This window comes from Sus scrofa, chromosome 11 (genome assembly GCF_054392235.1).
Source record: "Sus scrofa isolate SSC_HxYL_T2T_F1_AM1 chromosome 11, Sscrofa_HxYL_maternal_Yorkshire_Landrace_v2.0, whole genome shotgun sequence".
Lineage (NCBI taxonomy): Eukaryota > Metazoa > Chordata > Mammalia > Artiodactyla > Suidae > Sus > Sus scrofa.
The window spans coordinates 54,761,945-54,782,712 of NC_139393.1; the positions used below are offsets into that span (position 1 = coordinate 54,761,945).

Genomic DNA, 20,768 nt, shown 5'->3' on the forward strand with positions numbered 1-20,768 from the left:
GGACTCTGATGCAAGGTGTCTGGAAAAGGGCCCAAGAATCTAGCGGACTACATACTTTTCTTAAACTCCCCACAAGGTTCTTATGTGCAACTAGGTTGAAAAACACCCTCATATTGATTTTGGGGAGACAGCAGTGGGTGATGGCTTGAAGGAGATCTTAATTCTCTGCTTAGGAATTGAACCTGGGCAGCCTGGATGAAATCCAGGAATCCTAGCCACTAGACCAGCTAGACGCTAGAAGCAGACCTGCCCTGATTCTTGTCCCCTGTTGAAAGCAAGAATGTTTCAAGGAGGCAAAGACTGTAAAAGTAGGTATGAAGTTTATTGTTAGAAACACAGTACAACATATGGGAGAGCACAGAAATACAGGTTACTAGTCTTCTTTATCCAAGGCAGAAGTAAAGCAGCAATACACATCTAAAGGAGAAGCGAGGGTGGTGGTGCCAGAGAGGTGATTTTTTTTTTTCTCTTATCTTTTCTAGGGTCCCACCCACAGCCTACGGAGGTTCCCAGGCTAGGGGACAAATCGGAGCTGTAGCCACCACCTACGCCACAGCCACAGCAACTCAGGATCCGAGCTGCGTCTGTGACCCACACCACAGCTCAGGGCAACACCGGATCCTTAACCCACTGAGCAAGGCCAAGGATTGAACCCAAAACCTCATGGTTCCTAGTTGGATTCATTAACCACTGAGCCACGACAGGAACTCTGAGAGGTGATTTAGATTACTTATATAGGACAGTTCTTCTGGGTCTCTGTCTTCCTTTAGTCAGTTATCTTGTTTTATTTTTCACACCTGACCAGACCCAGGACCCTCCCCTGATCTGTGTGCACATCTTTTGGCCAAGATGGATTCCAAAGCAGAGCATGGCAGGAAGGTTACCCAGACTTATTACAGCCTGGCACTGCCTCTCTGTCTGACCCAAAGGGGTCTCTCTGCGCATGTGTAGTTGGGGTCTCGTCTGACCCAAAGAGGTCTCTCTGCACATTTGTAGTTGGGGTCCTGAGGATGGGCAGTACGTGACCTCTCTGTTCTTCTGTCCAAGCAGGGTTCAGCTCCTTTTGATCCTGTCATCACCATTGCTTAACAAACTCACAGAAGACAAGTACCCATTATTTGCCTTGTGCCTGTTGCTGTTTCTATCTTGAGGTACAGATACACGGCTGGTCGTAAATGTTTACCCTGGAGCCGACCTATCTCCTGCCTCAGGAAGTGTAAATAAAAGACTAGTTGCAATTGTCTCTCCCAGAGGCCACCTATCTCCTGCCCAAGATGTGTAAATTCAAGGTTAGTTGCAGTTGTCTATCCTGAAGGCTCATCTATTTCCTGTCTCAACAGCAACTTCCCTACCCCCTGCTGAAATTCTGCTTTGATTAGCCCCAATTTGGGTGAAAGTGGTTGCCAATCCTAAATCATTACTAATGATTACATCATCTCTCTTAGGACTCTTTGGTCAGAAAAAGAAAGGTGTGTAAATGACTGCTAATATCAAGCCCTCTCATTTTACAAATGAAAATTTTGCCCTATAACCTATTTATCCCCCCCTCAACCAGCCTTCATCATCTCTGTAAATGATAACAAACCCATTCATTAAGAAAAAAAAAAAGCAAACTTGGGAATCATCCTTAATTGTCATCTCCACAATAAGCCAAGCCTTCCTTGACCCACTTCTTCCTTCTGACCACAAGTAGCAGAAAATTCACCTCAAGCCACATAAACTGAAAAAGTCCGCAGCAGGTGGTCATCAGGCTTGTTCCGATCTGTATTCAGGTGTCCTCTTTCCCAGTCTTCCCCAGAGCGCCCTCCTCTGTTTCATCATCACTCTGGTTGTGACAGAACTCTAACAGTTCCAGGCTTGTCATCTGTAGACAACATCCAAGGAGAAAACTTCCTCGGGAGCCCCAAGCAAATTTCTCTCATCTCGTACTGGTACAAATGAATACACTCCCTGGGACCACTGGATCTCCAGGCACAAACTTCTAAACTGGCTTGCGCCCAGATTCTTGGACAAATGAATGACATTCCCAACCTTAGAGCACGGGATGGGGCCAGCCTTCTATTGCATATAGGCTGATGGGCAGAGGGAGAGATAACTGAAGAAAATTTTAAGATTTTATTAGAAAAAGAGAGCTGGAGAATCTATTTACGCAACCCAAACTAGAGTAAGCTTCTTCCTATTTCCTCATAGCACCACGTTCTTTTCCCTCATAGCTCCCATCACCTTGAAATTTGATACCTGTGGACTTTTTTTTTTTTTTTTTGGCTTTTTAGGGCTGCACCTGTGGCATATTGAAGTTCCCAAGTTAGGGGTCTAACTGGGAGCTGCAGCTGCCAGGCTACACCACAGCCACAGCCACGTGGGATCTGAGCAGCATCTACGACCTATACCACAGCTCACAGCAGCACCAGATCCTCAACCCACCAAGTGAGGCCAGGGATCGAACCCAAGTCCTCATGGATACTAGTCGGGTTCGTTACTCCTGAGCCACAACAGGAACTCCAATACCTGTGGACATTTATGGAGTACTTTTATTTTTATTTTTTATTTTTTTGTCTTTTGCCATTTTTATTGGGCCGCTCCAGCAGCATATGGAGGTTCCCAGGCTAGGGGTCGAATCGGAGCTGTAGCCGCCAAATGACGCCAGAGCCACAGCAACGTGGGACCCGAGCTGCGTCTGCAACCTGCACCACAGCTCACAGCAACGCCAGATCCTTAACCCACTGAGCAAGGCCGGGGATCGAACCCGCAACCTCATGGTTCCTAGTCAGATTCTTTAACCACTGAGCCACCACAGGAACTCCTTTTTATGGAGTACTTTTAGATGGCACTATTCTAAATGCTTTATATAAATGGACTCACCCAATTGTCACAACAAGGCTACATCCCCATATTACAGATGAGGAGACTAAGGTACAGAGAGAGAGAAGCAGGAACTTCCTGAGGGCATGGAACCCACAGTGGTAGAGCTCTGAGCACCAGGGATCAGATGCCAGAGCCCAGGCACTCAGTGACTACAATATGCTATTCTTCTTCCTCAGCTTTGTCTCTCTCCCACAGACAACTCTGAAATACATGAAGCAGGGAATATGTTTGTTTTAAAAATACCAGGGTCAGGAGTTCCCGTTGTGGCTCAGCACTTAATGAACCCGACTAGTATCCACGAGGACGTGGGTTCCATCCCTGGCCTTGCTTAGTGGGTTAAGGATCTGGCATTGCCATGAGCTGCAGTGTAGGTTGAAGATGTAGCTCGGACCCCACATTGCTGTGGCTGTGGTGTAGTCTGGCAGCTACCGCCCTGATTCAGCACCTAGCCTGGGAACCTCCATATGCCTCAGGTGCAGCCCTAAAAAGACACACACCAAAAAAAAAAAAATAAAAATATCAGTGTCCAAGGGAGTGCCAGGCACATAGGAAGCATTCAATTCACCTGAAAACTGAATCAATGAATAGATGGTTCCAAGAATGAATGAATGAACTGAATGAGGTAATGAGTAAAGGAACAGCTTGTAAAACCATGATTCAGAGGAACAGAGTCTTGAAGTTATATGATTAATTATGGAAGAGTGGGGTCCAAAGCTTTGTGTCTCTGTGTCCAATCTGGCTTCTCTAGGTGAAGGTCTGTCATCTCTGCTCCGCGTGGTCACACCTGCAGAGTCAACAGTCTTTTCTTCTTGGCAAAGTCACTGAACAGCAAATGAAAACTCCAACAGGAGGGAGTTCCCACTGTGGTGCAGCAGGTTAAGGATCCAGTATTGCCACAGCTGTGGCACAGGTCAAAGCTGTGGCTGGGATTCAATTCCTGGCCCAGGGATTGCTATATGCCGCAGGTTCAGGGGGGAAAAAACCTCCAACAGGAGACAGTCACTTCTTTAGAGACAGATCATATGGGAACATGTTCAAAACAAAGAATATAAGCAAAGAATGGGATTTTCCTGCATTTAGCCTACCTACAGTAGATACTAAAAGTAAGAAGCCCAAACTGAAATATATAAGCATCAGGTACTGAGGAAATGTGAACTTTTTGTTGTTTGGGTTTTTTTTTTTTTTTTTTTGTCTTTTTAGGGCATGTGGAAGTTCCCAGGCTAGGGGTCTAACTGGAGCTGCAGCTGCCAGCCTACACCACAGCCACAGCAACTCGGGATCCAAGCCACATCTGAAACTTACACCACAGCTCACAGCAACACCGGATCCGTAACTCATGGAGCAAGGCAAGGCATCGAACCCACGTCCTAATCAAAGTCTCCTCTTGATTTACAGAGATCTAAGTATCTGCAGAACATTTGCTATAAATCTCTTTCATGCTGGCAGCTTAACTTTTAAAAATAAATCATCTGGAAAATGTCAGCAGCTAAGAAAAAATGACAGGGCAGGCATATGTTGGTTCCCACTGACAATGTCCAGAATTAATTCTGCTCTCAGAAGAAAAATCAGAGCCTAATCACAGCAAACAATGTCTCCAGAGCAACTACCAATTGGTACAATCACATACACACAAAAGCTATTAACCTGCCTGGGTCCTAAGTAAATGGGAATAATGTGAATGGGGTAATAATTCAGATCCAAGACTAACAAACAGCAACTTTGATACTTAGAATGTACATTACAGTGTGTCCTTCTGCAGAAGTGACTTGTGAGCTTATCTTCCACTCTGGGAGCAAAAGAAAACAACTTTAGTAAACAGGCAAACCTGCTCTTAAACTATTTATATGTTGGCCTTTTACCTGAAAAAACAGCTCTATGTGCTGGTTCAGAAAATGCACCATCAGCAACATCTAGGTCTTCAAACCACGTTTACAAATGGAAATCTAGTTTTCAAAGATCATTTTCAAAAGATGACTTCAAAGATCATTTTTTAAATTTTTTAAAATGTTTTATTTATTATATATACATATTTTCTTTTTAGGACCACACCTGCAACATATGGAAGTTCCCAAGGTAGGAACACAGCCACAGCAATGCTAGATCTGAGCCACATCTGCAGCCTATGCTGCAGCTTGCAGCAGTGCTGAATCCTTAACCCACTGAGCGAGGCCAGGGATTGAACCCAAATCTTCATTGACACTGTGTCCAGTTCTTAACTTGCTGAGCCACAATGGGAACCCCTATTTATTCTTTTATTATATGCCCACGGCATGTGGACGTTCCAACCAGGGACTGAACCCACACCACAGCAACAACCCAAGCCACTGAAGTGACAACACCAGATCCTTAACCCACTGCGCCACAAGAGAACTCCTCAAAGACCATTTCAATCATTTGGAAAAAAAAAAAGTGGAAATGACAAGACAGAGCACCTCATTGAGAAAACCCACACTGCTCCATCAATGGAGCAAAAAGGTCTCCTACCCCACACAAGGGATCAGACATTGAAAAAAATGTGGAGATGCCCAGAGGTAGACAGATTATGCCTGAAGGCAATGGGGGGATGAGGAGAAAAGGCTCGTTTTGAGGAAGAGAAGGGACAGGGGGTCTGCATTTATGAAGGCAAATGACTGTGGCACTTTATAATTTTTCCTGGAAAAATAAGGTCACCGTTCCTTGTGACGTTTATTTCCCTTAAAATCCAACCCCAGGAGTTCCTGTTGTGGCTCAGGGGTAACGAACCCGAGTTGTATCCATGAGGATGTGGATTCGATCCCTGACCCCAATCAACGGCTTAAAGGTCCAGTGTTGCCATGAGCTGTGGTGTAGGGCCAAGACGTGACTCAGATCTGGTGTGGCTGTGGTGGAGATCAGCAGCTGGAACTCCGATTCAACCCCTAACCTGGGAACCTCCATATGCCTCGGGTGCAGCCCTAAAAAAACTAAAATAAAATGAAAAATAAATAAATAAAGTCCAACCCTAACACATGGGAACACTGCCAAGAATGAATACTACCTCAGTACCTTAGTGTAGCTTAGTACATGCCCCAGTGGCTTCTGAAAACCATAACCAACCTATCAACTACTCTTATAAACATCAGATTAAGAGAATACAAGGGAAGTAAAAAAAAAAAAAAAAAATACTCTGTCACAAGGGCATGCTGTTTAACCAAAGAAATTCAGAATATAAACCTTACAACTTATTACTGGTCAACAGTTCACCGTGGACATTGGCTGTAGCTTTTTTTCTTTCCCATCCCTGGTCTCACCCTGGCGGGACTCCTCTCCATTCATTCGTTTTTCTTTTTAATTAAAAAATAATTTTTGAGACATCTCTTAGGCACTTCCCTGCCCCTTTATAGAATAAGGTTGAAAAATCAGTGCCTAAGAACGTGGTCCATTTTAGATTTGGGAGTAAAAACACAGAAACCATTCAGAGTCATTTGTAGCTAAAGAGTCTTCCAAAGGAGAACATGTTTCCACGGAGAAGCCTAAATGACCGCTGCACTGAACCAAAAAAAATACTCGATTCTTGCAAGGATGTATTCACAACGCCACTCTCGTTAATCATCTTCCAGATGCCTGAATGCTTGATTCACATTATTCGAAGAAAAGGCTATTGGACACGCCTGTGCTCATGTTGGCAGCTTCACTAACTTCCTGTGTTTTGATGAAAGGGGGGAGTCCATCACAAATTAGGCTATGAAATTTTTTTCAGAAACTACATAATTTACTTATTTTACAAATGTCTGCCTTATAATCCTCACTTAATACTGCAAGCAGGGTGATGTCTCTAGAACTATAAACATTCATAACAACAAAATATTGTGCAACCAACACAATCAACACTTGTCACCGTTAACAACAGAAGGTAACACGTAGGAGAACATATGCGTATCATCGCCAGCAGACTGTAAACTTTCACCAGTGGATTTAAATTCCTTGAGGGCAGGGACAAATTCTTATTCCACTTAATTTCAATTTGTTGGAAAGAACCCCTACTATAGAAATAGTTCCCCAGGCAACCATGAACAGCCAAGATCACTCTCCCTTCACAGCTTACATTCTAGAGGTGGTGACAGTACCCAGACAAAGAGCTTAAAACATTCATTTTAAATGTGTAAATGCAGAGTTCCTATCATGGCTCAGAGGAAATGAATCTGACTAGCATCCCTGAGGACACAGCTTTGATCCCTGGCCTTGCTCAGTGGGTTAAGGATCTGGTGTTGCGTGAGCTGTGGTGTAGGTCACATACGCAGCTCAGATCCTTCATTGCTGTGGCTGTGGTGCAGACCAGCGGCTGCAGTTCTGATTCAACCCTTAGCCTAGGAACCTCCATATGCTGTGGGATTCGGCCCTAAAAATCAAAATTCAAAGAAAACAAAAAAAACCTCCAGGTGATACAAGCTAAAGTTTAAGAGCCCCTAATCAAGGATATAAATAACTACTTCTTATAGCTGTTATCATTATTAATCCATATCTATTACTTTTTGACTTGGCTCCCAGAAGTTTAGAGTATAATATCTAAAAATCAAATCAAATGCTGGATAATTGTGGTGAATCATGCAAATGAGATAACAAACCCTGTTAAACTATAAGGTGGGCTTAGGTAAGAATAGTTGAGAAATTAAAGATTGTTTTTATACACTCTTTAAAGAATGTCTATACTTTTTCATATACTAAGATAGATATAGTCATGTTCACACTCCAGTTATTAAAATGAATATAATTTCAAATATATATCTTCGACCTAATTTGCAATAAAAAGAAATGTTTAATACCAATTAACTTCCAGATCCCTAATGGTATATTAGCTATTGGTTAGTAGTCTATTGTTATCATTCACACACTTTATTTACATGAACATAGAAGCAAATTTATCTAATACCAGCTATTAATTTTAACAGAATAATTCAATCATTTGAATGTAGGATCAGTGAGGGAAGTTAAACTGTAAAAGGCTGCGAAGAAATAAAATATTATACCACCCACTTTCAAAGTGCTTTAATAATACTATTAGAAGCTACAGAAATCCCGTTTCCTAGATCCAGCCTACTGAACCGTCCTCAAATTTGATAAAATAATTATGGATGAGGAGTTCCCTTCGTGGCTCAGTGGTTAACGAACTCGACTAGTATCCATGAGGATGTGGGTTCGATCCCTGGCCTCGCTCAGTGGGTTAAGGACCCAGCGTTGAGGTGAGCTGTGGTGTAGGTCGCAGACACAGTTGGATCCTGCGTTGCTGTGGTTGTGGCGTAGGCTGGAGGCTCCAACTCCAACTGGACCCCTAGCCTAGGAACCTCCATATGCTGCAGTTGTGGCTCTAAAAAGACAAAAAATTTTGAAAAACAATAATAGTAATAATCACGGATGAATACAGAGGGGCTGTGCCCAAGACCAGCACTTCTTCCACTAGGCTATGTTCATGCCAATCGGCCTTCGCAAGATTCCTTATGAAAACAAAAGCAAAATCAGTACGCAATGTTAACAGCTCTGGAGGGAACCAATAGGAAGGGGCAAGGACCAGACACCAGATAATGCCTCAGAAGAGGGAAGACCAGTTTCCAAAAATGGAAATAAACTCAATCAAGCAGACAGTGCACTATATTTAGGGGGTCTGGCAGTAGACACGGGGTGGTCTTCAAAGTGAGCAACAGGGACTAATAGAGGCAACACAGAGTAATGGTGCATCCCAACAGGTATAAAGAACATGTCACTGGAAATCTAAGAATCAAGCAGAAAGGCCATCCATTCAATTTCAGATAAACTCGGGAAAATCTCTCAGGCTGCCTAGCCAATGAGAATTCGATGCCTGAAACCAGGACCAGAGGTGAACTAAAAAAGCTGCGAATGGTCTGGAGCCTGAAAACAGATTTGCTTATTGGTTTGCAAAAGCCTAAGCCATAAATGTATTTCTCCACATTGTATAACTTATCACTGAAAATGTATATGAAGATACAATTGTGAGACACAAAAGACAACTCGATTGGCTCATCCAGAAGCACTGTTTGACTTGGAATCTGAAATTGATAATAAACTATTCACGAGTTATATAATATGGATAGTGGAAAATTCCATGGCTCTAACTTTGAGAATCTTAGAAATTCATGTAAAAGTTCACAACAGTTCCAAAGTGAAAACTATCCAACTAGTTAAGGGCATCCACAAAATAAAAGAACTGAAGCAGCAAATTTAGGCTTCTATATTTAACCAGGAAGATCCCATTACCTGGAGGTCCTCTTTCCAACCCAACCTCTTACAAGAAATGAAACTTGAAAGGGATCAGTACCTTGAAAAAGAATAACTCCCATATCTTTTACATGGGGCTGCAAAAACCTGCATTCAGATTATCTGAAATGAAACCAACAGATTTGGGGGGGATGATAATAATTTTTTAAATTTAATTTAATTGGAGTATAGTTGACTTAAAATGTTGTATTAGTTTCAGGTAAACAGCAAGTGAATCAGTCATACATATAAATATGTCCATTCTTTTTTCCCATGTGGGTTATTACAAACTACTGAGTAGATTTTCCTGTGCTACACAGTAGGTCCTCATTAATTATGTTTTACACGGCAGTGTGTATAGGTTCCCACCCCCCCAATTCTTTTCTCCCCCCAACAATTTCACCCATGGTAACCATAAGATTGGTTTTACAATCTGTTGAGTTTGTTTCTGTTTTATAAATAAATTCTTTTGTATCATTTTTATTAGATTCTACATTTAAGTGATATATGATATGTGTCTTTCTCTTTCTGACTTAATCTCATTTTTTCCCTTTCTGCCATACTATCACAGATGACTAGGGCCATATTAAATATATCTAAAAGCTTAAGCCCAGAGTTTTCCAAACTTACGGTTGTTCAGAATCCTTTTTAAGGTAAATTAAGATGTTAACATAATTATGTTACTGTTACTTTATTTTATTATGTTCACAAAAATCTAGACATAAATTTTACATGCTTATAGCTCTAGCTTTTAAACAACCAAAACCAAAACCAATTAACAAAATACCCACAAACACAAGTGTAAAACCAATAACAGTTACACTAACAACCTATATTCAATGTGATGAAAAGGTGTTATTTTCCAAAATTCATGGCTATGGCTGATGTTACTGTGGACCCCACGAGTACTTATTTTTTTCTTTTTGGCTGCACCTGCAGCATGTGGAAGTTCCCAAGCCAGTGATCCAACACATGCCACAACAGTGACAATGCTGGGTCCTTAACCCACTGGACCACCAGGGAACTCCTGCTTTTTTCTGAGCCATTTTTCTCTACTTGAACTCCTGCAAAAATGGTACCTCAGCCCATCAGGTCACTGGGCTTTATCTAACCTTAAAATGTACATATTCTTTTCACTGTAAATCAAGGTAATTAAGATAGCACAACCTGGTGCAAATATTTCTCACTTTATTGTATATGTTTTATAATGACAGTATGATGCATTATTTTTATATTTCATAATTTTACACTTTATACTATGTAATTATATGTGCATAATACAGTTTATACTTTATCATACTTTTGAATATTTATATCCTTTATGATTCAACAAAATATATTCAAATACATGATTGCACCTTTTCTTAAATACATATCCTAAATATTTTTTGTTCTAAAGTAGTTATAAAGGTTGCAAACAGGTTCTCATTGTTTACTTCCCTGCCATTCCTAAGGACACTACATAAAAGATAACACCAGAGTTCAGTTTCACCAGCTTAACAAATCATAGGGACTTTTCATTTTCCATTAAAACAAAAATACACACTGGTAACAGTGTATCCAAGCATGCATTCAGCACTTCATTATTATTTTACAAATTTAATAGGCACATTTAACTGTGGAGATTTTTAACATTCAAGTGGAGGGAAAGTGGACAACTACTGCATTATCTCACTTATATACGGAATCTAAAAAGTCAGACATAAATGCAAATTATGGAACAGTGGTTGCCAGGAGCTAGAGGATGGGAAACACGAGATATTGTGAAAGGGGACCAACTTTCAGTTACGCAGGATGAGAAAGTTCAGAAGATCTAACGTACAGAAAGCATTATATATACATTACAATATAGTTAATAACACTATAATGTATATTTGAAATTTGCTAAAAGAGTAGATCTTAAGTGTTCGCACCACACACGCATACACAAAACGATAACCATGTGAGATAAAGTATATGTTAATTGGCTTGGTGGTAATTCTGACATCAAAATATCACACTATGCTTTTAAATATACATATATATATATACATATATATATATTTTTTTTAATTTTTAGGACCGCATCCACAGCATATGGATGTTCCCAGGCTAGGGGGTGAATCCGAGCTACAGCTGCCAGTCTATGCCACAGCAACGCCAGATCCGAGCTGCGTCTGCGACCTACACCACAGCTCGTGGCAACGCTGGATCTCTGACCCACTGGCCAGGAATCAAACCCGAATCCTCATGGATACTAGTCAGATTCATTACCACTGAGCCACAACGGGAACTCCAATACATACAATTTTTACTGGTTAAATATACCTCAATAAAACTGGAAAACAAAACAAAATGACTATGTTGTTTAAAAAGTGAGGAAAAGGTAACAGCATGAAACTTTGTGACACTAACAACTAAAAACTAATTTTTCAACAACTGCATTCCAGAGTAGCAGATAAGAGAACTGCCTGCCCAGACTGGAATCTTGTTTCTACCATTACAAGCCTAGTGTCTTTGGGGAAATAATTTAGCCTTTCTATATGTCATATCCTCATCTGAAAAATGGGAGGAAGACTGGTACAGACTTTACAAAATTACTGTGAAGATAAAATGTGACAGCCTAGGAAAAGCACTAAGGGCCACACCATCACCCAGCAAGAGCTCAATAAATGTTAGCTTTTAAGGGAATGCATTAAAAAGCTACTCAGAGAGACATACTGTGGTGTATACACTGTGCTTAATTTAACAAGTCAATGGGTGCTTAGCTGATGCTTCCCAATGAGTTATTACATTTGTATTAATATTTTATGTAGACCATATCTCTAGCAAAATCCTTTTCGTAGTCAATTATTCTGCATATACTACTAAATTAAATTGATCTGTCCCTTATTTTACAAGGGGACATATGTAAGTAACAACCTGGAAACATAGCCCAAAAGAAATGCGAGTCTAAAATCACCATCCAGGAGTTCCCGTCGTGGCGCAGTGGTTAACGAATCCGACTAGGAACCATGAGGTTGCGGGTTCGGTCCCTGCCCTTACTCAGTGGGTTAATGATCCGGCGTTGCCATGAGCTGTGGTGTAGGTTGCAGATGCGGCTCGGATCCCGCGTTGCTGTGGCTCTGGCGTAGGCCGGTGGCTATGGCTCCAATTCGACCCCTAGCCTGGGAACCTCCATATGCCGCGGGAGCGGCCCAAGAAATAGCAACAACAACAACAACAACAAAAAAGACAAAAAATAAATAAATAAATAAATAAAATAAAATAAAATCACCATCCAGATGATTTTAACAAAACAAAGGCCCCTGAGGAGTTCCCACTGTGGCTCTGCGGTAATGAACCTGACTAGTATCCATGAGGATGCAGGTTCAACTCCTAGCCCCATTCAGTGCATGAAGGAACTGGCACTGCTGTAAGCTGCAATGTAGGTCACAAACATGGCTCAGATCTGGTGTTTCTGTGGCTGTGGCGCAGGCCATTGGCTATAGGTCTGATTCCTAGAGGCCCTGAGATTTGGAAAGAGGAGAAAGATGGAAGGAAGGAAGGAAGGGAGAAATGCTTGGCATAATTATTCAGAGTGGCCACAATCTTATTCGCCAAACTGTCAACTCTATTTTTTCTGCCTGATTTTCATAATAGCCAGTATATCAAACATGCTGAATGCTGTTATTTCTCTGGCTGCAAATAAATAAAGCTTTAATTTTTGCAAAAACATAATTTAACATTAGACTATATTCCTAAAAAACTTGTTTATTCCTTCTGCAGAACTTCAAACTTTGGCTTCAAAGGTAAAGTTTTCACACAACATATGGCTAATCTTACCACATCTGGCAGAATAATGTCTATCTAGAAAAGACATGCAAAGTTATTAAGCTAGAAAATGAAAAGTTTCTTTAAAAATCCTCTGTAAGTCAGATAGTCTTCTTCTTCACATTAACTCAGGGCCTGAGAATGACTGCAAAAATAACCAAGCGGGAGTTCCCATCAGGGCTCAGTGGTTAACAAATCTGACTAAGAACCATGAGGTTGCAGGTTCGATTCCTGGCCCCGCTCGCTCAATGAGTTAAGGATCCAGCGTTGCCGTGAGCTGTGGTGTAGGTCTCAGACGCAGCTCAGATCTTGCATGGCTGTGGCTGTGGTGTAGGCCGGCAGCTGTAGCTCCAATTCGACCCCTAGTCTGGGAACCTCCATAAGCCACAGGTGTGACCCTAAAAAGCAAGTAATAATAATAATAATAATACTAACCAAGGGACCAGCAGTGGTCATATACCCGAACCAGATGAACAAAAACACAGAGGGCAGTGGTTCTCAAACTGTGGTCCCCAGGCCAGTAGTCTGAGCATTGCCAGGAACTTGATAGCATCAGCAACTGAGGGGGGGGGGGGGTCCAGCAGTCTCACCAGGTGATTCTAACACACACGCGAGTCTGAGAACCTCTGCCTTAAGCCCTGATACTAACATTCTCACCTTCATTACAACAACCTTCACAAGTGGGAGGCTCTGGCTCATTTTTGCCTTTCCCCCAGATATTGTATGTATGCATGTATGTATTTATTTATTTAAAAATTTTAGGCCTGCACCTGCAGCTTATGGAAGTTCCCAGGCTAGGCATCAATTAGGAGCTGCATCTGCTGGCCCAGCAACATGGGATTCAAGCCACATCTGCGACCTACACCACACAGCTCATGGCAACACTGGATCTTTTACCCGCTGAGTGAGGCCAGGGATCGAACCCAAATCCTCATGGATATTAGTTGGGTCCCTAATCCACTGAACCACAATGGGAACTCTTTCCCAGATATTTTAGATAAAATTCTACCACTGAGCCCAGGCCAATTAATTCCACCTCAGATCAGAAAGGGAGAAAACAACCCAAAAATTATTACAGCAAACCTGAGCAGAGAGGGATCTACCTGTACAGAATAGCACAAAGGACTTGGAAAGCGGAGAAATGTGAAACCTTCCAGATTTCTATTTCTCTGCCTTCCTTACTAGAATATTCCCAAAGCCACTGACCCTGAACTGTGAGGAAGAACTGGAAAATGACTTTTCTGAAATATATTGGCAAAAATTAAGTTGAAAATTGGTTACCTGAGAAAAGGCTCAGAAAATACTAAATATTTTAAGGGGAACAGGAAAACCAGACTTCAAGAATGTAGTGCTGAAAAAAACTGGTGTCAATGACATTTTTTAATTTTAGGAACGCAATTTGTAACATCTCTTTGAAAGCACATTCTTGCAAGCTTCAAGAAATACATAAATAACATCCATGAAAATTTAGCAAAATTGTTTTTGCCTTTTAAATGATGACTCATTCTATAATTATAAATACAATTTTGGACTTTCCTGGTGGCCTAGTGGTTAAGGATCCAGCATGGTCACTGTGGTGGTACATGCAGGATCCCTGGCTGGGGAACTTCTGCGTGCCTCAGGCATGCCCCCCTCCAATTATTTATACACACACACAAATATATATATATACATATATATATATATATAATTTTCGTGGTGTTAAGAGTCTCATACAAATCGGAGTTCCCGTCGTGGCGCAGTGGTTAACAAATCTGACTAGGAACCATGAGGTTGCGGGTTCGATCCCTGGCCCTGCTCAGTGGGTTAAGGATCTGGGGTTGCCGTGAGCTGTGGTATGGGTTGCAGACACGGCTGGGATCCTGCATTGCTCTGGCTCTGGCGTAGGCCGGTGGCGACAGCTCCAATTAGACCCCTGGCCTGGGAACCTCCGTATGCTGCGGGAGCAGCCCTAGAAAAGGCAAAAAGACCAAAAAAAAAAAAAAAAAAAAAAAAAAAAAAAGTCTCATACAAATCATAATTAACACCTTTAATCTCTAACAATATTTATAAACATTAATGTTTCCTTTTACAATCTGGTAAAATATGCATAACATGAAACAACTGCTGCTTTCTAATGGGGAAATGGAGATAACGCTATGTGTTACATACCCTCTTTCTGAAAGCAAATAAAGATTAGTATTTGAAAAATATTAGCAAGCTTCCCAAGATCTGAGGTAGAGAATCAGGTAGTCTTGGCTCCCCCAATTCACTTTAAATCTACAACTCACTTTGCGCCACTGTGATTTTTTTAGAATACGTAGAGTTAAGCACTTTTACTAGTTCAAATAACCAAGTTTGGCTGATATGCTTGAAGCCTGACACTCCTCCTGTACAAGACTACACAGGTTTGAATAAATGGGAAGCAACCTGTATCAGCATAGACTTGATCTGGAACTGGTTCGTTCTCTCCATACCCTCACCTCTCTTTGCATCTGGGAGAAAGAGCTCTGCATCAGATCATTCTGGCAGAGCGCTGCTCTAGGTGGACGTGGGTTACCCTCCTTAGGCTGACTCTGAACCACCAGGAAGGTGTGGAACCAGAGGGCACATCACTATGGCAACTCCCCACAACAGACCCAAGCTACTGCACAGAGCTCCCATCCCTGAGGTCACATATACAGCCACATCCTCTCCCTCAAAGATGAGTGAGTAGATATTCTGCAAAACATTATCATATTATATATAGAAACCATAAATCCTCCATCTTGGTGGCTGGGCAGGAACACAAACTTGGTCATTCAGCTATGATCACCTAGATCCCAGCTGGCCCTAAATGGTCCCAGATTATACTTGGTATGCGTGTATAATTTTTTTTTTTTTGTCTTTTTTTGTATTTTCTAGGGCCGCATTCGCGGCATATGGAGGTTCCCAGGCTAGGGGTCTAATTGGAGCTGTAGCCACCGGCCTACACCACAGCCACAGCAACACGGGATCCCAGCCGCGTTTGCAACATACACCACAGTTCATGGCAACGCCGGATCCTTAACCCACTGAGCGAGGCCAGGGATCGAACCCGCAACCTCATGGTTCCTAGTCGGATTAACCACTGAGCCACAACGGGAACTCCATGCTTGTATAATTTTAATGGTGCTCCCTTTTTCAATAAAAATTGTCCTAACTTAAACAATACATTATATGGTCATCCTACAGAGAGGCCTATTTCAGGAAAGAAACAGGCAAGAGAGACAAAGCAGAGGCAAATTTACTCGAGGATGTTTGTGGGCCTTCTGCTCCAGGTTACCTTCCATACTTTGTTCACTGACTGTAGAAAACACTTAGAAGACTCTTCATAATAATATTAAACTCCAACTAAATAATTCTCCACCTTAAACAGAGAACTCAGCAGCAAAGCAAACAGCAGGGCTTCTTTCTTCTCATTTCAAAGGTGCTCAGAAGTATTCAGAGGGTCTACTCTATATGAAGCCCACTGCTGGACAGTAACAATGTCATGAGCCCATCCCTCTAACAAGTTCAATTGCAGAATCCTCACTTCTGGGAGTTTTACTTATAAATTCTACCCCCCCCCCCCATCATCCTAACTCTCTCCACTATTTCAAAAGGAAATGTGACAAAGAGTACACCCTATCTGACGGCACCGGTCCACTCAACAAATATTTATACCCAAGATCAAAAGTGACAACCCTTAGATCTCTGAAGCCAACCGTCAGATGTGTTTTGTTTAGCCCAGAAAGGATTCTTAAATGTTTAAAATACGTGCTGATACTTTACAATGTGGACTCATGCATAAAAATCCAGATTTCCATTTTCTCTTGAGAAGTCAAAAGCAACAGAAACATTTGGGCTTATATTCTGTTAATGTGACTTCCAGCTGGAGCTGAGCAGCCCTTTGAGAAAGGACACCCCTGACTAGTCCTCCCATCCTCACTCAACCCTCTTCCCAGCCCTTTGAGTTTGTAACCCTTGATTTATGGCTGGAGATAATCCTTAGGCGGACAACATCTGGCCTTTCAAATTAACAGCCCTCTGCCAGGGACTCCCTAGGTTTGAAGCAAATCGAGATCTATAGCTTTAGATCAAAGGCTTAACTGGGAAATGGCCATAAACGGGAAAAGGTTTCTTTTTTTTCTTTTATCAAAAAGCCATATGGCTTTCACTGCTCCTACAAGACCAAAAGGGGGAAATAAGCCTAAGCAGGTTATTATTTGTAAGGTAACAGCACATTCAGCCTCTAACATCTAAATATGAAATGAAGGTAAATAAAATAGGATGTTTTAAATGACCTTCCTATGAGTCCGGGAAAGATCCAATAGCCACATTGAGAAGTTAAGGTGCCATAAACCATAAACAAACTTCGGTCATCAGTGACATTAGCAACGGTGTGTCATGCAATCACCACCAAGAATCATGAAATAGTCCTTAAAGTCCTGAGAAAATGCAACTCCTTCCACCTTACTGATAAAACCTCAAAATTTAATACAATTTCCATGGTGGTAACTTATAAAGAACATGCTGCATCTGATTTCAACATAGGTAAAAGCTAAAAATAAATTTTGAACAAATAAGCATAAAATGAAATCCATTTTAATCATGTTTAGGACCCCGAGATAATCTGTAATAAGACATTTTACCATAAAATAGCAGTGGTCACTTAAAACTACTCTCTTCACATCGGGAGTTCTGAGTGTCAGAATATGAAACTAGTTTACAAAGTAACTGATGAAATCTGCCACAATGACCTTTTATTTCCTTCAACTCTGCTACAGCCCTTTTGTGAAAAACTACTGGACCAACACAAAGTATTTCAATTACAGATACTAATTATATTAATTTTTAAAAACTAAAACCTTATTTATATGACATTTTTCTCATCTATTAATTGCCCAGCTACTAAAGAAACCACCACATAGTCCAACTGAGACTTTATATTTTGACAACACTATTTTCCCAAAGAATCTAACGTACTTGGCCCAACCATTAAATAACTATTATAAATGACAGCCTTTGGGGGGCTTTTGATATGGTAAAAACCACTTACACATTTTTTTAATGGGAGAGGGGCTGTTGTCCCAGACAATCACTATGATAAAGATTGATTCCTCTCTCAAGAAGATAAAGGGCCGCATCCGTTTTTGTTTTTGTTTTAAGGAAGTAAACACGCACTGTTTAGTAACAGGCACCTCGATTTTGTAAACCCTGAAGAAATGACACCAGAAGAGATTTTCACCTCTCCTACGACAATGATTTTTTATTTCACTCGAGTAGGTACCGACTCTCCAATCAGTGTGTAAAAAACTGCCCCCAAAAGGCTTCTTGCCACTCAACGTGTAATCCCGCATTCTTGCCACTCAACGTGTAATCCCGCATTCGTATTCGGCCGACAATATGACAGCATCTAGTATCTTCTCCCTAAGCCCGGCTCCGAATCAGCTTCCCAGATCTGAGACTGCAGGTGCTAATGTGACTCGGACGCACCCGTCCAAACGGGCTAAGATACAGGACTCGACCAAGACCGACAAAGAGTGTGAAGGCCTAGAGGAGCCCGGCCTTCTCCCGCGCTCGCTCTTAAACACGCTCATGCCTACACGCAAACGCTCAGCCAAGGCTGGGCATCTCCAGTCACACCCTAGGCACCGAAATCCTTTCGGGACGCGCCCATCCTCCTAGGGCGCACCAGCTCCTCCACCGTCCTGAGGCCACTCTCTGCCTCCCTCCCTCTCCTCTGTTCCTGCGGGTTTTCTGCCCCGCCGCCCCTTTCGCCCTCAAAAGCAGACTCCCGGACTTCGGGTCCCAGGAGCGGGACGAGCCTGCGCTCAGGCGCGCCACGTGGAGGGCGCGCGCCAGGAGCTGGACGAGAGACAGTCCTTAACTTGCGGTCCCACGGCCTGCAGCCCTGCCACACCTCTCCCCCGTGCGTTGGACCCTCCCCCGCGCCTCCCAGCCTCTGCTTGCCTGATTGGGGTCTGTGGCGCGGAAAACGTGGCAGGCCATCTGCGACTCGGGGTCGTCGGGCTGCGCCTTGATCAGGTAGGCAAAGTAGGTGAGGTCGTGGCTATTGTGGATGAAACGCGAGATGTGCTGCGCCTTGTGCTCGAAGATGAACACGGCCGGGTTGGGCTGAGCGGTCGCGGGGCAGGAGGCCCCCACGGCCCCGGCGCCCGGCGCGGGGACGCAGCGCAAGAAAGGCGCGCTGAGCACCAGGAGCACCTCGCGGGGCGCCGGCGCCCCGCAGCCGCCCGCCTCGGGCTTCTGGCTGCGCCGGCGGATCTCGGCCATTAGCCAGGGCAGCATGGGCAGCGTGGTCCTGCGGTCCAAGCACGACCCCCCCACGTACCACAGCCGGAACCGCTTGTCGCCCGGTTTCCCGGGGCCCAGCTGTGCAGGAGCGCCCGGCTCGGGCTCCAGAGGGTGCGGGAACGGCTCATCCTGAATGCAGCTGGGGGGCTCCATAACTCGCACCTCCCGAGGGCACCGAGACGGTCGGATAGGCGTGCCGCGCGCCCAGCTCTCGCGTTGAAGCGCGCCGAAACTGTGCCAATTGCAGCGTCGGGCCCCTGCGCCCGCCTTGGCGAGACCCCGAACTCCGCGCTTCAGCGGCCCTGCCCCATGCGGCACTACCCCGGGCGCGGCTCCCAGGCTCCGGCGGCGGGCACCCGAGGAGCGCCAGGCAACAGGACTGGCAGGAGAGGGCGGGTTAAATCGTCATCCTCCTTTCTCCGGCTTGCGCCGAGGGCCGGACCTCCCCTTCCTCGTCCGCGACTCCTCTGGGTCGGAAGACCACGCCGAGGGCCCCGCGCCGCCGCAGGTCGCCGTCCGCTCCAGCGCTGCAGAGCCGCTGCGGCCGCCGTGCTCGCCCCGGGCGGGCACTGGGAGGCTGGCTGGGCGGGGAATGGGCTGTGGGCGGGAGGGGATGACTTGGGGCGGAGCTGACTCCCACCAGGGTGACCGGCTGTCACCTGGAAGGTCGGGGCCGCGGAGCTTCGGCGGGATCGGTACTCAGCGAGGGCCTGTGAGAACTCTTTCGCTGGAAAATAACAAAAACAAAACGTGGCCTCGCGGGGGCCGCGCCTCCTCCAGTCGCCGCAGCCCAGCTCGCTGCTCCTCCTCCAACTGTTCCCGTCCCTCCCTCGCTCCTTCCTTCCTTCCAGGCTGCTGCTTTAATCCGGCTGCCACCCCGCCTCCCGTCCGGCGGGCAGAGAGCGTGTCCATAAAAGCTTATCTGTGAATTCACCTCTACGCCTCTTTCTCTGCCCAGGCCCCAGACCGCCCCTCCAATCCGCCCCTCGGGCAGCAGTCTTGCGCCTGGCGCCGGCAGTGCCCGGACCAACTCGGCTTTTCTAGAGTCGCCGAGATCTCCAGCTTCTTCTGGGCATCTCTGCTGCCCCCTGGAGGAGGGGGGGCACTCGCAATGGGGCAATGGGACTTTTTTAAAAAATCATACTTGCTTGGTTTCAATTCTTTTTAAAACCTGCACAATAATTTTGGAGTCTTATATCTTAATAATCTCAAAAAATAAATTACGAAATCATGATGAATTTTTTTCCACTGCAAAAGAAATCTATGATTTTTTTTTATTAGCACTTACAGGGGCTTTGGTCATCCGAAAAAAAATATTTTTTCAGAAAAGGCTTTTTAGGTCTTTGTGTTTCAAGGCAAATGAACACTTGGTACATGGTTGGTTTTTTTTTTTTTTTTTTTGGTCTTTTTAGGGCTGCACCCTCGGCATATGGAGGTTCCCAGGCTAGGAGTTGGATCAGAGGGATAGCCACTGACCTACGTCACAGCCAACACCAGATCAGAGCCAGGTCTGCGACCTACACCACAGCTCAGGCATCGCTGGATGCTTGATCCACAGAGCAAAGCCAGGAATCCAACCTGCATTC

At 43.9% G+C, this 20,768-nt stretch overlaps 1 protein-coding gene across 9 annotated transcripts in view; it reads right to left on the reverse strand.

The window, feature by feature from the left end:
* TBC1D4 (TBC1 domain family member 4) overlaps window positions 1-20,215 on the reverse strand; it is a 216,702-nt gene extending 196,487 nt beyond the window's left edge. For 6 of the 9 annotated variants that reach the window (XR_014819616.1, XR_014819615.1, XR_014819614.1 and 3 more), the window contains exon 1: window positions 18,838-20,215. Coding sequence is in view for 5 of the 9 variants with exons in the window: in XM_021065672.2 (XP_020921331.2) it covers window positions 18,838-19,335 (498 nt within the window). In the remaining 4 variants the exon portion in view is untranslated. The remainder of the gene's footprint in view (window positions 1-18,837) is intronic. The other 3 variants (XR_014819617.1, XM_084981930.1, XM_084981929.1) reach the window with 1 other exon arrangement.
* Window positions 20,216-20,768: the final 553 nt, after the last annotated feature.